At 43.2% G+C, this 15,463-nt stretch overlaps 1 protein-coding gene and 1 non-coding gene across 2 annotated transcripts in view; both read right to left on the bottom strand.

Annotated features, from left to right (window-relative positions):
- Positions 1 to 1,052: 1,052 nt before the first annotated feature.
- Positions 1,053 to 15,463, bottom strand: part of LOC119651650 (protein abnormal spindle) — a 28,831-nt gene continuing 14,420 nt past the window's right edge. The window contains exons 5-6 of the mRNA XM_038055328.1: positions 1,613 to 1,914; positions 1,053 to 1,555 (exon numbers count right to left, since the gene is read on the bottom strand). Coding sequence (XP_037911256.1) covers positions 1,289 to 1,555; positions 1,613 to 1,914 — 569 coding nt within the window. The 3' untranslated portion in view covers positions 1,053 to 1,288. The remainder of the gene's footprint in view (positions 1,556 to 1,612; positions 1,915 to 15,463) is intronic.
- Trnav-uac lies at positions 12,461 to 12,533 on the bottom strand. Its single transcript has one exon. It is a non-coding gene; the product is annotated as a tRNA-Val (tRNA).

Raw genomic sequence — 15,463 nt, 5'->3', positions numbered from 1 at the left:
ATTATCAACGGTCCCAAAGTTGTAGTCTCCTATCTTTATTCCTCCCGTTTGACCAGTGTGGTTTGATGTTGTTGGTTGGTTGATTTTTGGTGCTGACGTTGCTACCATATAACAAATATCAGACAGCGAAAAGAAGATACTCAACAAGCTGCTAACTCATTCATTAGCAATGATTGCAATTTTCAAAGACCTGCCAATTGAAGCAAGTACATACAAAAATTCCCAATACAATTTGAATAATCTATTTTGCCACTGTGCGGTGCATTATGTTTTAATATGATAAGAAAAAGAACCACACTAGATAGATTGTTCTGAATAAACACCAGCAGAAGTCACTGGAGTGAACTCAAGACAATCTTGAATGGGCTAAGGACTCTGTCGTTTCCACAGATACAATAAATTAAGCATTTTATTCTTACTTGTAAATACCACCATAAAGAAGAAATATTATTGTAACGTAAAGAATCATGCCCAGATGTACTTTCAGTAGAAGAATGTGCCTTTGCCGAAAATTTGACAACAGTGACAATAAGGGTTATTGGTGTCTACCAGAAAGCGGCGTGTGAATAATGATTCTATCTTGTAATCATAAATATAATATTCCACCATGCTGTTATCTAAATATAAGCAGAGAAACTCCACAACATTTAGTAAACTGTATCCCAATTTAAAAGGAAAAATTGATCCTTTTGGTTGAGCTTACAAAAAACAGCCCGAGTTTTAGGTTTCAAACTAGAGCTAACACTGAGTCAATTTAGCAGAATAAACTGTGAATTCTTTGCAGTTCATCATAGATTACGTAATAAATATTTCCAGAGATCCCCTATGAATTAGTCAATTTAATCTCTCCTTTTCCCATAGAGGTAGTTACGTCACTATTTTCGAGTAGTTTTGGAACAATATTGATAGCCTAGGGGAATGTTTTATTTAACAAATTTCTTCTGCGATAATATCTGTAACTTTAATAACTCCTTGCATTCTCTTTCTTAGTTCTTCATGAAATATAGCAAAATTAATGATTATGATGAAAAATAATAAGAGTGTACACTGTCTTATGTTTGAGATTATTTTATTTTCAACAATATTTTTTGTTTGATTACAAATGCTAATGGGTTCCGAGTCAAACATTTATAATATTAAGATACAAAACTCTATCCTAATATCAAAGTAAATTCATCTATTGCTTCATATTTTAAAAACTACTAAGATTAAAAAATAATGGAAAAAAGTTTAGGTTTATGCTTACTTCCAACACGTACAACTATAATAATAAAACCGGAACCAGACACTAGACGGTAATATTTAAAAGTGACAACACCGTATCTAGTGCAAAAACAGGACAATTAAAAATATAAGGCGACTTTCTAGCTACGCCAAAATCTGAATCTAATTGTGGCAAATTATTACGTGAATTCTTCGGAGAATTTGATTGTTGTTGGTGGTTATGATTGAGTTTTCTGGAATGCATTAACATTTTTTTCTTGCGTAAAACGAGCTTTTTCGTCTCACGCACCATAAATGCAGACTCTCGAGTTGTCATGAAATTGTAAATTACCTGGAATGCGAAAGAAATTTCTGAATAAAATTATCTTATACAAAGTCAATGGTTTACCTTTTTCTTCTCTTCAGAATGAATAAAAACCCAAACTAGTGTGCACAGCGTATTAAAAATAGGGCAGTCTTTATCGCTCCATCGTAGAAGCATTTGTGCTATTGTCACGAGACCTGACTCCTGGAAGACATCCTCTTTCGTCCCTCCATATCGTGCAAAATTTAGAATAATTCGGCTACATAATTCAATCACTTGTTTATCGGGCTCCGAGCGATTTGCCTGAGCCATAATGCCATATGAAAATGATGCTATGAATACGGCATGGTCTTTGAGGGTGTGTGGAACGACACGTGACAGGTTTTCTATTGGATAAATAGAGAAGGATGCATTTTATACAAACATGTTCTTATGTAAGAGGAAATGTTTCAAATTTTCCTTTTAAATAGTTCCCTCCGTTCATCATTTATTTCAATTATTGATTAAATTTGGATAGCGAGATTTTAGTTTTAGTGGAATGAATTTCAGATAAAGCAGATGAAGAGATACCATTTAGTCTGCTCAAAGGCTGTAAAGATATTTAGTTAAAATTAAGATGTCTTTCTTCAAATGAGAAAGGGAAGAGAAGAAAGGAGAACAAAGAAGTGAAAAACAGGTTTTAATTACTAGTTATGAGAGCGACAAAATAGATTTAGATATATATTGTAATATCGGTGTCGAATAAATTAAAGAAGTCACTTTAGCTGTAAAGATAATTTGCAAAACTAAGAACATTGTCTTTAGATCAAAGGGTAGTATAGGTTACAATATGGTACCACAATGGAGCACAAAACCTGGGAAACGCTTGGTGAATCAAAACCAATAGCTCTACTACCAAACCCTATCTCCAAATCGAGGAAGTGATCGCTGGGAGTTCTTTCCTAATGAAAAACTGCAAACGAAGAAAGATGAAGGCGAGTCTCCCGCGCCTAAAAACGGGACAAATTGTACCAACTGGTCCTCCAGTTTGGGGGTGGATAGGGCTGACAACCCTACACGAAAAACCGATGTTACGAGGCCACGAAAGGAGCCTCGGACAGAATAGAGTTTACAACGACAAATCCGGCAACGAAAACGTAATAACGATTCGTGCATTTACTCTCGATGCGACCACTTTCAACCAAATTGACTACTTGTTGATTGAACACCGCCACCTCTCAGTCTTGATGAATGTCAGAACATAGGCCAATATAAACTCGGATCACTATCTCGTTTGCATAGTGCTCGGACTCGAGTTACAACACCGCCTACAATCCCCTCTGACAATCAGGTGAGAGTGAATATTCAAGCCATCCACAACACGGCCCTTCGTAACATGTAAACGGGGGAAATGTCCTGGAGATCAAGCAACAACATATGATCTTCACAACCATCCGAAGAGCATTATCATTGATACGGCAATAAACATACTTCGCCCCAGCCGCAAGAAAAGTCAGAACGGCTGGTTCGAACGATAACAACTCGATCTACACTTTTGGAGACTTTTCCGCTAAACCGGAAACGATTCCCTGCGAAATCATTTGATTTTGGTATTGCTAATCAAATCGTATCAATATACACTTGTAATTCCATCTCGCGATTGAATTCACCAATGATAAAAATCTCCAACAAAACAGGTTTTCCAAACGTAAAGGAAGCAGGAAAGCTCTTACTGAGAATGGCGGTTTTACTAAATACTCCTTGGTCCATTGTTAAGGTTTTGTTTGTAAAACAAAACCTTATTAAAATCGGTTTACTGTCTGTCTGTCTGTCTATGCGTCACACGCATTTTTCTCGGAGACGGTTATAGCGATTGACACCAAATTTGGTAGAAAGGTGGGAACTGTGAACGCTCACGCATATAGTGAGTTACATCCTCTTACGACGAATTTAAGGGGGGGTCCCCATACATGCAAAAGGGGGGTGTAAATTTTTTTTCATCAAATATAGTCATGTGGGGTATCAAATTAAAGGTCTCGGTTAGTACTTTTCAAAGCCGGTATTAGTTTTGACTTTTGCTGAAAAGGTGGGGAGTGCGGGGGGTCGAAAGTGGTCATTTTTTTAACGAACCCATTCTCAGGAACCACCAAACCGAAAAATCTGGAAAAAATCAAGGGGCTGCCACTATATGGTGCCTAGGCTCCGAAATACCCTCCATATCGATACCTGTTCAAATAAAGTTAATAATAGTATATTACAATAATTTTTAGTAATTGACAGGAAAACCCCCCTTAAGTTCACCGTAGAATCACAAAATTTTGCGGCAATGTAGGCTACAGTATAGATCATGATCCTGCCATCCTGCTGGTGAAAATCGCACTATTACTAACAAAGTTATACTAGGTCAAATCTGTGCTCCTCTGCAAATTCAAGACTGTGAATGTCAATATCACTTGAAAGTGGCTATTTTCACGTAATATATGCATATTTTACGTGCTACATGCTAATGGGACAAATGCACACCCAAATCTCTTTATAAAAGAACTACACAAAACCTTTCATACTTGAAGCGTCTAGCTTCCGGTTTTCCGACTTGTTCTTTTTCATTGTGCGTAAATGATCGTTTTAAGGTTTTATTTGAAACAACCTTATTAAAGTCGATTCAACATCTGCCTGTCTGTCACACCCGATTTACTTGGAACGACTCAACCAATCTCACGAAATTTAATGAGGAAGTCAAGTCGGTGAACCCCTTTATATATGGCAATGGCGCCATTTTGTGTTGAGTATGAAAGAGGGCTCTTCATATATACGAAAGGGGAGTGTTGAATTTTTTTTCATAGGATGTGGTCATGCGGGGAATCAAATGGGGGGGCAATATAGACTCAGATCACTATGTCAAGCTCGAATAACAACACCACCCAGAATCCCCTCTGACAATCAGGTGAGAGTTAACACTGAAGCCATCCACAACACAGCCCTCCGCGACACCTATAAGAGGGAAATGGATGCCGCAATAACCGCAGTGAACAGAGATCCTGAAGATAAAGCATCCACAGATGATCTTCACAATCACCTAAAGAACCTTATCATAAATACGGCCACAAACATACTTGGCCCCAGCTGCAAAAAGAGTCGGAACGGCTGGTGTGATGATTAATGTAAGCTAGCTACGGAACGGAAGAATGCTGCATACCGAGTAATGTTGCATTCTTAAAGAACGCGGACATGCGCAGAGACTTATTACGAACTCCGGCGAGCAGAGAAGCGACTACACAGACGGAAAAGGAAGCCTGGGAGAACCAACAGGTCTGTGAACTCAAAAAGTACAGGGAGCAACCGCACCAGCGGTGAAAGTTTTACGCTGCTCATCCTGCCGAGACAAAGAGGGAAATCTGATTTCCGACAGAATAGGCATATTGGGGCGATGAGTTGAGTACTTTGATGAACTACTGAACAGCCAGAACATCGGCGAGTTGGAGGTCCCGCCAACTGAAGACGACGGTCAAATAATGCCACCACCAAGTTAGAAGAAACAGTCCGGGCAATTCACCGGCTTAAAAATTATAAGTCGCCAGGAGCCGATGGAATTACAGTCGAATTGGTTAAATATGGAGGCGACCAGTTACACCAAGTGGTCCATCAACTTATGCTCAAGGTATGGGACAGCGAAACAATGCCTGGCGATTGGCAACGAGGTATTATCTGTCTCATACATAAAAAGGGAGATATCACACAGTGCAGCAATTATAGAGGTATCACGTTGCTGAGTACCATCTATAAGATATTCTCCTCTATCTTGCTCGGTCGGATAGCCCCGTACGCCCACACCATAATTGGCCCATACCAAAGAAGCTTCAATCCAGGCAAATCAGCAACATATTAGATTTTCTGCAGCAAGCGATGGAAAAACTGTTGGAATATGGACATCAGTTGCACCATCTTTTCATCCACTTTAAAGTCGCGTATGATAGCATAGCCACTGATCTATACTGACGATGTCGACATCGTGGGAGGAACGACCCGGGACACACAAACTGCCGTTATCCAAATCGAGCAGGTGGAAATCGGCGCGAGATCTCGGGCTGTACATTAATGAAGGCAAGACGAAGTACATGATGGCAACGTCAGCACCAAAAATCAACCAACCAACGACATCAAACCGCAATGGTCAAACGGGAAGATAGGAGAATACAACTTTGAGACCGTTGATAATTTCTCCTATCTAGGGTCGAAAATCATAACCGATACACAGCTACGATGATGAAATCCGCGCACGGTTGTTGGCAGCCAACAGAGCCTATTTCAGCTTACAAAAACTGTTCCGCTCGAAACGTCCCACCTTAGGGTCAAAGCTCTTATTGTACAAGACTATGATCTTGTCAGTCCTTATGTATTCCTCGGAGACTTGGTTTCTTAGCAAGAAAAATTGCGAACTCTTGGCCGCGTTCGAGAGAAGAATCCTCCAAAAAATGTTTGGCCCCTTACATGAGGATGGACGATTCCGTAGCCTACACAACAACGAAATCTATGAACGATACCGCGACTGTCTGGTTGTGGATAAAATCCGGCTCAACGGATTGCGGTGGGCGAGTCACCTACTCCGTATGGATGAGGATGATCCAGCCCGAAAAGTCCATAAGGGCAATATCTATGGTAGAAAAAGAAGACGAGGCAGACCCGACCTGGCATGAAGCGATGGCGTAGATCCGTACGCCAGACAGTTTTTATGGATATGGAATTGGTGGATTTCGGCGCAAAACCGGGTTGTCTGCTGGATGTTGCTGACTAAAGCAGGTCTCGAACGGATACCGGTTTTTGCGCCGTTAATGATGACGTGTACGTTGCCACAACGTTTGGAAATCGTCCAAATATTTTACCAAGGAAAGTTTCGTTGCTACTCAAAGAGTATTTCGTGCAAATATGGCCGTAACTCTGTCGCTTTTTAGCTTGAAATACGTCGTATAATTGATGATACTGATGAGAACGATATTTCTTTCCAACTAGACAGCGCAACGTGACACATTGCGACCTTGACAATAGATTGATTGCACGCTAAGTCCGGTGAGTTATTAATTTTGAGAAAGATCGTGCGATTCAACACCATTGGACTAAAATTCATAGGAAAGGGGTAACTTCCTCCGAACTACGATTTTTAGTTTTAGATGTAAATATATACTTCGGGAGCGACTTGCCCACTTCATCAGTACAAAGCTACTAAAAACAATTTTTTTTTTTTTAACACATTCAATTTATTCATTTCATATTTACAAAGATCAGCTTAAGGCTATTACTTAATACTAGAACTTATTTCTAACGACATTAGTCTTATCTAGAAATTAACCTACAGCTTAATAATAAAGGTAATTTACAGTACAACTTAACCTAAGCTTACAAGCTAGTGGGAGGAAAGTCAGGAAAAACCCCCCATAAAATAGAGAATGTATGAGAAAAAACGGAACCGGTAAAGGGATGGGAGAAGGATGCGTAAGGGGAGGGTTAAAACTATTGGGAGATGGAGTAGACAGTGTCAGAGAGATGTTCATTGTAGGGCCGATGGTAATATATTAGCTTACCGTTGCGAAAAACGCGACCTAAGGAGTGAAGGTTTAGGATGTCGGAGGGGAGGACATGGGTTCTAAATGGGCGGTCTGTAGGACTGATGTGTGAATAGATGGACTCTCGGACTAGGCTATTATCATGATTCAGGGCTTGGTAAAGGAACTTTATTAGGGATTTGATGAGGAACACGTCTAAACGGGTCGAGTTGACCCGGTTGTAGACGGCTTGGTTGGAACGGGGATGGGAAGGGCCTAGGGATATTCGGAGGAACTTCCTTTCGTTAGCTCTTAGGCGCTCCATTTGGTGTGAGGTTAGATCGCACCATGCTACGAAGCCGTACGTCATTAATGGACGTATTAGCAGCTTGTAGCAGTAGAGCTTAACGTCAGGACGGACAGAGGACTTGTAGTTGAGGATGGGCCATAAGGATTTCAGACCACTTGTAGTGTTGGAGAGGATCGAATTAACGTGAGGAATGGGAGAGAGACGGGAGTTTAGATGGATGCCGAGGTACTTTGTGGAAGTGACGGTGAGGATTGGATCTTGGCCAATTTTGATAAGGAGATCGGAGATATCGCAGCGCATTTTGAATGTAAGTTTTATCCTGCCTCGAAAGACGATGGCATGGCATTTGGACGGGTTGAGTAGGAGTTTCCAGGAGATGAGGTAGGAGTTGAGGGATTGGATGGAGTGGTTTATACGGGATTGGGCGGCACGGATATTTCTAGATGGGGTATAGAGAATTAGGTCATCGGCATATTGAAGAGCATTAACTGTGTAGGGAGTTGTGGTGGAATAGTGAAGAGGGATATCAGCAGTGTAGAGTGAGAAGAGGGTTGCCGAGAGGACCGAGCCTTGTGGGATGCCTGCGGGGGGAATGTAGGAATCGGATAAGGAGTCAAGAACTCTAACTTGGGAATGGCGGTTGGAGAGGAAGCTAAGGATAAGTCGACAAAGGTGAGGATGAAATTTAAAAATAAAGGACAGTTTGAAAATAAGGCCTTCGTGCCATACGGAATCGAAGGCCTTCTGAATGTCTAGGAGACAGGCGGTGGTGGGGATGTTATTGTTTAAGTTTTTGTAGAGGTCGGATTTGAGGACGAGGAGAGCGTGTGATGTGCCATGGCCTTTCTTGTTGGCAAATTGGAAGCTAGGGATGGTATCGTGGTCGGAGATGTGGGAAAGTAGAAGGTCGTGGATGGCGACTTCAAAGATCTTGGAAAGGGAGTTGAGTAAGGAAATTGGGCGATAGCTATTGGGATTGGATGAGGGTTCTTGTTTTTTCCGGATGGGGACGATGTGCGCTTGTTTCCAAGGAGTGGGGAAATGTGCTAAGATAAAGCAGTGGTTGAAGAGTTGTGAAAGGAGAGGACTTAGGGTTTTGGCGCACCTCTTAAGGATAATGGTAGGGATTTTGTCAGGACCTGTGGATTTTTTGTTTTTACGGGAAAGGATTATGGATTCGATGGATTCTTGGGAAAGGGATGGGATTGGGTCGCAAAAGTGAGGAGCGGGACCTGGGGGTGGAATTGGTAGGCTGGTGTAAACTGGGAAGTTGGACGTAAGGTCGGAGAGGTGTTGGGAAACCGATGATTCGGTAGAAGGGTCTGAAAGATGGAGGGTAGTGCGATGAGCTGTGAGGAAGGCTTTTGCCAATTGGTCGGCATGGTCTTTAGGAGAAGTGTTGGGTGGAAGGGTGGTGGGAGCTTTAGATTTGGCGAGATGGGGACAAGTGTGGCGGAGTTGGTTACATGTTTGGTTATTAATGGAGATACCTGAAAGTTTGACGGTGTGGTGTTCGGCGTAGAGGGATCTGATTTCGGATCGGATGGTATGTGTTAGGGAATCAATGCGGGTTTTAAGGAAGTTGAAGCGGGGGTTGTATCTATTGCGGTGGAGTTGGCGACGGAGGGTGGTTTTGAGTTTGATTAGGTCGAGGATGTGGGTGGGGAGGGTGATGAGATTGTTGTAGTTTAGGGGACGCATAGGGATGGTTTGGTTGCAGACCTCTTGGGTGATTTCTGTTATCTGGGATATTGTATTGTCTAAATACTCTGCAGAAGGGTAGGAGGGAAGAGAGATGGATGCAAGTTTGTCAGCTAACCTGTAGTTGACGAGATTCCAGTTGGCTTTGGAATAATCTGGAAGGGTTTTAGGTTGGATTCTAGGGAATTGATCATTAATGTAGAACTCAAGAACTACACCGTCATGATCACTGAGGCCAGGAACAGTTGGGAGGTCGGAGGGAACTGTTGGGAAGTGGGACTGAGTGAGGAGATTATTGCTCACGAAGAATAGGTCAAGGAAGGAATGGGAATTGGATGAGTGGTGGGTAGGTTGATTGGGTGGGAGGAGGGTTAACTGTAGTGGGAGGGAATTTTGGGAATACCAGTTGGCTAGCCTGTTGCCATTGGGGTTGGTGGTAGTATTGAACCAAATACTGTGCTTGGCATTCAGGTCACCGCCTAGTATGAGGAAGACTTGTTTATTTTGGGATTCTGGGAGGGCTCTGAGGAAATAAACAAGTTGGGTGAGATCAGCTGGGTCAAGGATTTGTTTTGGGCAGTATAGGCTGCCGAGAAAGGTGATGGAGGAACGGGAAGTAACAGAGATAACCGTAGTTTCAATGGAAGGAGTAACGGAAGGCGGGATAAAAATTTGGTTGGAGTCTATGTTATTGGACACTAGGATAGCTGTACCTCCGCCCGGGCGGTTTGCACGGTCGGTTCGGAAGGAAGTGATGTTGGGAAAGGAGAGTCTGTGGATCGAGTTAAGTCTTGTTTCGGTGAGGAGGAGGAAGTGCGGATTATGGGTGTTATGGAAGTTGAGGAGTTCATGTCTCTTTTGCCTGCTCACAATGGAGTTTGGGTTGAGCAATACCACTTTAGTGGACATTGCTGGGAGACACTTGGCACAGGAAGGAAAGTAGAGCGAGGCGTTTTTCCATAGGAGAGGAAAGGGAATGGTAAGTGGGAATGAAGGAGTTGAGTTGGGAGGCGAGTTGAGGAGTCGGCATATTGAATAGTGAGAGGATTTCACTATCCAAATTGAAGGAGTTGCTAGGATGAGTGGCGTTTCTGGCTATGGAAGCATAAGAGAGTGGCTGGCTTTGAAGTGGGATAGAATTGATAGATTGTCTAGGGTTGTGGAGGGAAGAAGTCCTGGGAGCAGGGATTGGAGAGGGCTTGTTTGGTTGAGGAGCTGTATTTTGGCGTGCACGGGCTTGTACGAACATCGGGCAGTTGCGATAACTCGCCGGATGTGTATTGGAGCCACAATTTATACACGTAGGATTTTGGTTGGCAGTCTTGGGGCATTGTCGGGGACCGTGGGGAGTGTTGCATTTAACGCAACGGTAAGGTAAATTGCAGTTAGATGCGGCGTGCCCAAGTCTCTGACAATTGCGACATTGGGCGATTTCGTGGAATTGTATGGGTTCGAAATTAATAAGACAATGGAACATCGCCCTGGCCTTGGATAGTGTGGATTGCTGGAAGCCTGGTTTGAAAGAAACCAGGAAAAGGTGGAGGGATTTGTTGTTTCGCCTCGATGAGCTCGTCTCATACGGTCGAACACTAACTGCGTCTGAAACACCGAGCCGGTGGAGTTCGCCGAGAACTTCATCAGATGTGTAGGTGAAATCTAGTCCCCGGAGAACTAGATTTACCGGCTTTTGATGCGCTGGTGTGAAAGTGAAGAAGGGATGATTCCCTTCTTTCAGTAGTGCTTTCGTCGTTTCGAACTCCGTTTGGTTCGAGACGAGCACATGTGTGGAGTGAATACTGGTTTTCTTGAGGGAGACATTAGGGGAAGCACTGATTATTTTAGTTGTAACAGATCTTGTACTAGTTGGGTCGGCGCGAATAATTATGGGGGGAAATTTTTCCTGACTTACCTTAGAAGCAGGTGTACTATTCTTATCGCGGATTACTGTATTTGGATGAACTTGTTGTTGAGATGGATTGATTGTGTTAGTATTGGTAATCGGTTGTTGAGTTCTGGAGAGATCAATGTTGGGAGTAGTTGCTGGATGTAGAGTTATTCGTTGTATGGTTGAAGTGTTGAAGGTTGGTTCTTGCTGGATCGGTGTGTGTGTCATTAGTTGTTGGCTTGATTGCTGTTCGTTTATTGCATTGATGTGTGGTTGAGATGGTGAGTCGGAGAGGATTTGAGTTTCTGTTTCTTCTAATGATGGTGGTAGTGGTGTTAGCTGATGCGAGCGGGTCATTGTCTCCGCTTCGTTGTGTGTGTGCATGAGTTGGTTGCCGTATTTGCCGGCACAAAAATTTCGGTAGTCGGCCATTTTGCTGGCCAGGTTGGTGAATGTTTCCTCGTTATCGAGGATCCCGGGCCCGTCAATTCCAAGAAGAGACATGAGCCGGAGGTTGTGGATCATTAGTCTCTTGTTGGTTTCTGAGATTTGGGACAGCCGGCGCTCGAGGTCGGCCATTTTCAATTCAGAATCGCTGTCCGACTCGGAACAGCATTCTATCGAAGCAGCTGCGGGGCTGCTCGGTGGTGAGGAGGGGTCGTCAGGTTCCCCAGCAGGGTGGATCTTTTTGCAAGGATCCACCTCTTGGGGGGATACGGACCTAACGTCCACATTGCGTTTCGACATAGTGTCGAAACGCAACAGAAAGTCTATTAATTCTACACGTGTTTAAATGTTCAAATGTACTACTGCACTAGCACTACAAAAGCTAACTACAACTACGTACAACTACTACTACTACTACTGTTACACAATTGAGTCTTTAAGTCTTTAAGGAACACTCACTCGATTCGGAAAGAACGCGTCCGTACTGCACGACGTACTGACTGATACTGTACTAAAAACAATTGCGATTAGAAGGTTCTTTTATACTTATTCACTAATTACTTAAACTTCAAAAAATGTTGAAACTATCAACCCAATTACCTGCTAATTACCGCGGCGAATCTTATTAATTTGAAGGGGCAGTTACCTGAATCTGTGTTTAATAACCGCGTTGTCTCTTCTCACGCCGTCATGCAAAAATTGTGAGAGAGGCACCTCCGATTGTATGGCCATACAATTCGTGCGTCGACAGAGAGTTTTCTAGTAACTGAAATTGCTGGATAATGACTATCTACTGCTCTTGATGCATTAAAGATACAGTGACTGCAGAATCTAAAATACTCGCAAAATACCAGACTTGAGTTTACACGGGCAAAGTCCCCATTGGAACGATAGCTCCATGGTGAAACATTGAGGGATAACCAGCGGCATATTATATTGCGTCTAACTAGCTAAACTTATTTCCTTTTATTGCCATTCCACTTTCTTTTATCTTAAACCTAATTATTCACTTTCTCTGTTGGTGAAAAAGTAATGATGCAACAAAAGGGAAATTTCACCAAAAATAGTACCACTGGTTCCATCCAGGATCGAACTGGAGACCTTCTGCGTGTAAAGCAGACGTGATAACCGCTACACTATGGAACCACTTGTTAGGCTTACGGGCATATCACCATCTGTAGCTATTCCAACAATAAATGAACTCATTTAAAAGTAAAACACGCCCCGTCGAATAAATCACAATCAAAATCTACAAAATGATATAGCATTAAATTAGATGAAATATATTTCACTTAGTAAGGTCTTTAATTATAGTCATAAAAGCTTCTGATAACTTTTAGCTATAGTTTCAAGTGAGCATAGACGCGATCCAAGTCATGAATTCAACTTGTACTTTTCCCTGGAGAAATCTAGTACAAAACACTACTACATCTACCAATCATGTGCTCCATAGGAAGCATTTAAAAAATACATTGGAATCAGTCCTTACAGAGCTATATATTGTAAGTGCGCTTTCAGCTGTTTGAAGAGCTTAAAATAATTCATTAATTAAGAAAATCAGAATGAATGGTCCACATTGATGGGAAAATTTCAAACGGTTGGGTCGCAAATTTTCGTAATTTCCAAAGCAACAGACACGTACGCCGAATCATCTCATCAGTTGGGACAATTTCTCTCTTACTATCTATCAATATCAGGGAAGAGCTAACAAAAAAAAAAGTTAAATTTCCATAAAATATCGAAAATACAAAACAATGCACTCCCATGCAAAAGTATAGCCCAGTGGAGCACTTCAGGACGAGTGCATGTACAATGCGAAGGTAATTATTGATAGATTTTGAAGATTTCAGTGAAGCTCATTGAAAGTAAAATAGTTTTTTCCGCGGCAATTTGTGATGCGGCAAGACAGCATGGAATCGAACCGCTGCTAATCAGTTGGATCCTTCACATGCTAGACTGGAGAAAAATCCACATATCGGTCGGCCAGAAGTCTATTGAAGCAGGATGTCTCAGGGGCTGCCCACAGGGAGGGGTTCTCTCTCCACTGTTATTATGGCTCTTGGCAATGGATGATACCTTGCTGTGGCTCCTGGAGGATAAAAAAGTCTTCACGCAAGCATTTGCGGACGGCCTAGCCGTAATAATCACCGGCAAGTTTGCGGACATATTATGTGACCGCTTGAATGCAACTCTGCATGAAATCCACAGCTGGTACCTCCGCAATGGACTCAAGGTGAACGCTAGGAAGACTGGACTAGCTATGTTCACTAGGAACGTCAGCTGGGGCAGCTATACGCTACCCACCTTAGCAGGGGCGGGAATCCAGCCGGCACAAACAGTCAAGTACTTAGGAGTACATTTCGAATCCAAGTTAACGTGGAAGCATCAAATACAAGAACAATATCAGAAATCGTGCAGATTGCTCTGGTGCTGTAGGAATGCGATAGGTAAGACCTGGAGACTTTCACCCAAACGGATATATTGGATGTATACATCCATAATAAAACCCATTTTAATGTATGCACGCATCGTCTGGTGGCTAAAACTGAACTTCGCTAACAGCAGGAAGCTGCTAACGGGATTCAGAGGCTTGGTTGCCTAAGTATTACTGGATCAATAAGTACTACGCCGACTGCGGCAATTGAAGCTATCCTAAATTCACCCCCCATTCACTCGCCAGTGAAACGGAACCAACGACCAACGACGCATATAGGCTCGATACCATTGGGTCATGGAAAGGCGGCCAATCACACGGTCATGCATCTATCTGGAAATTCCTTGAAAAACATCCGGTAGTCCTGATGCTGACCGATCATATGGTTTCCAGATTCGCCTTTGAAAAGACATACACTGTCGTAATCACCGAAAGAGAAGAATGGTCGACAAGTGGCCATGAGTCTTTTCAGATTACAGACCTAATAATCTTCACCGACGGGTCAGTCATGGAGGATGGATCGGGCGCAGGGGTGTTCTCGGAGAATCCGATTATAGAACTGGCCCGACCCCTCGGAAAAAGGACGACCATATTCCAGGCGGAGGTATATGCCATTTCATTGGCAGCAGAAGAATGTCTGTGACAAAAATGGAGGGGTCGCACCATTCGAATCTGTTCCGACAGTCGTGCGGCATTATCAGGACTAAATGACGACATATCAAGCCAGTTGGTGTGGAGTTGTCATCAGGTGCTGCTGAAACGAAACATTCCTGATGTGGGTGCCGAGGCACTCTAACATCGCCAGTAATGAGGAGGCTGACAGACTGGCTCGCCCAAGGTCTGGATCCACAATGGTGGGGCCAGAACCAGCCCTTGGAATCCGACCATCTACTGTCAAGTCTACTCTGAAGGGTGCAATTGCAAGGATTCACGCAACCGAGTGGAGAAATTTGGACTCTTGCCGGCAAGCGAAAATCCTTGTGAAAAAGCCTAGGGCCACTAGAGCGGCATTTTTTTTTGTCCCTTAAGAAGTGGGACGTGAAAACCCTAGTAGGGCTTTTGACGGGACACTGCTCCTTAAACTACCATATGGAAAAGATTGGGGTAGTGGTTTCGGCTATGTGCAGTCAATGTGAGGAGGAGGAGGAGACAGCCCTACACTTTTTATGCAGCTGCCCGGCATCCTCAGATCTCAGACGAAGATACCTTGGCAAGGTTTTCTTCAATGAAGAATCTGCATACTCTCTGCCTCTGGAGAATGTTCTCAGATTCGCTAAAGCCTGCGAACACCGTATGCGGGAAGCCATTGAATAGGCAATTTACGGGGATAGTACAATGGCCTGAGTGCTCGGAGACGCGGCTCCCCCCAGTAAACTAACTAAAATAAAAATTGTAATAAATCTCCGTAAGAAGGCAGCCTGTTCTGATTATGATTCAGGTTAAAGCTGCATAATTCGGGTAGTCCTCACAGACCTCCTCGTGTTGGCCGCTGGAAACCGCCTTCGGACGGGCCAAGAGTGTGTAGGGCCGGCCTAGGAGTAAGCTCATCCTACTGAAGCGGATCTGCTTGTCTGCTGGTCATGTGGGGCAAGTAGACCTGGCCGGGGGATGGGCCGAAGCAACAGCCCGGGTATCGTCCTCC

This window comes from Hermetia illucens, chromosome 3, assembly GCF_905115235.1.
Source record: "Hermetia illucens chromosome 3, iHerIll2.2.curated.20191125, whole genome shotgun sequence".
NCBI lineage: Eukaryota > Metazoa > Arthropoda > Insecta > Diptera > Stratiomyidae > Hermetia > Hermetia illucens.
The sequence above is the reverse complement of the archived record's forward strand: the minus strand, read 5'-3'. Positions and strand labels throughout refer to the sequence as shown.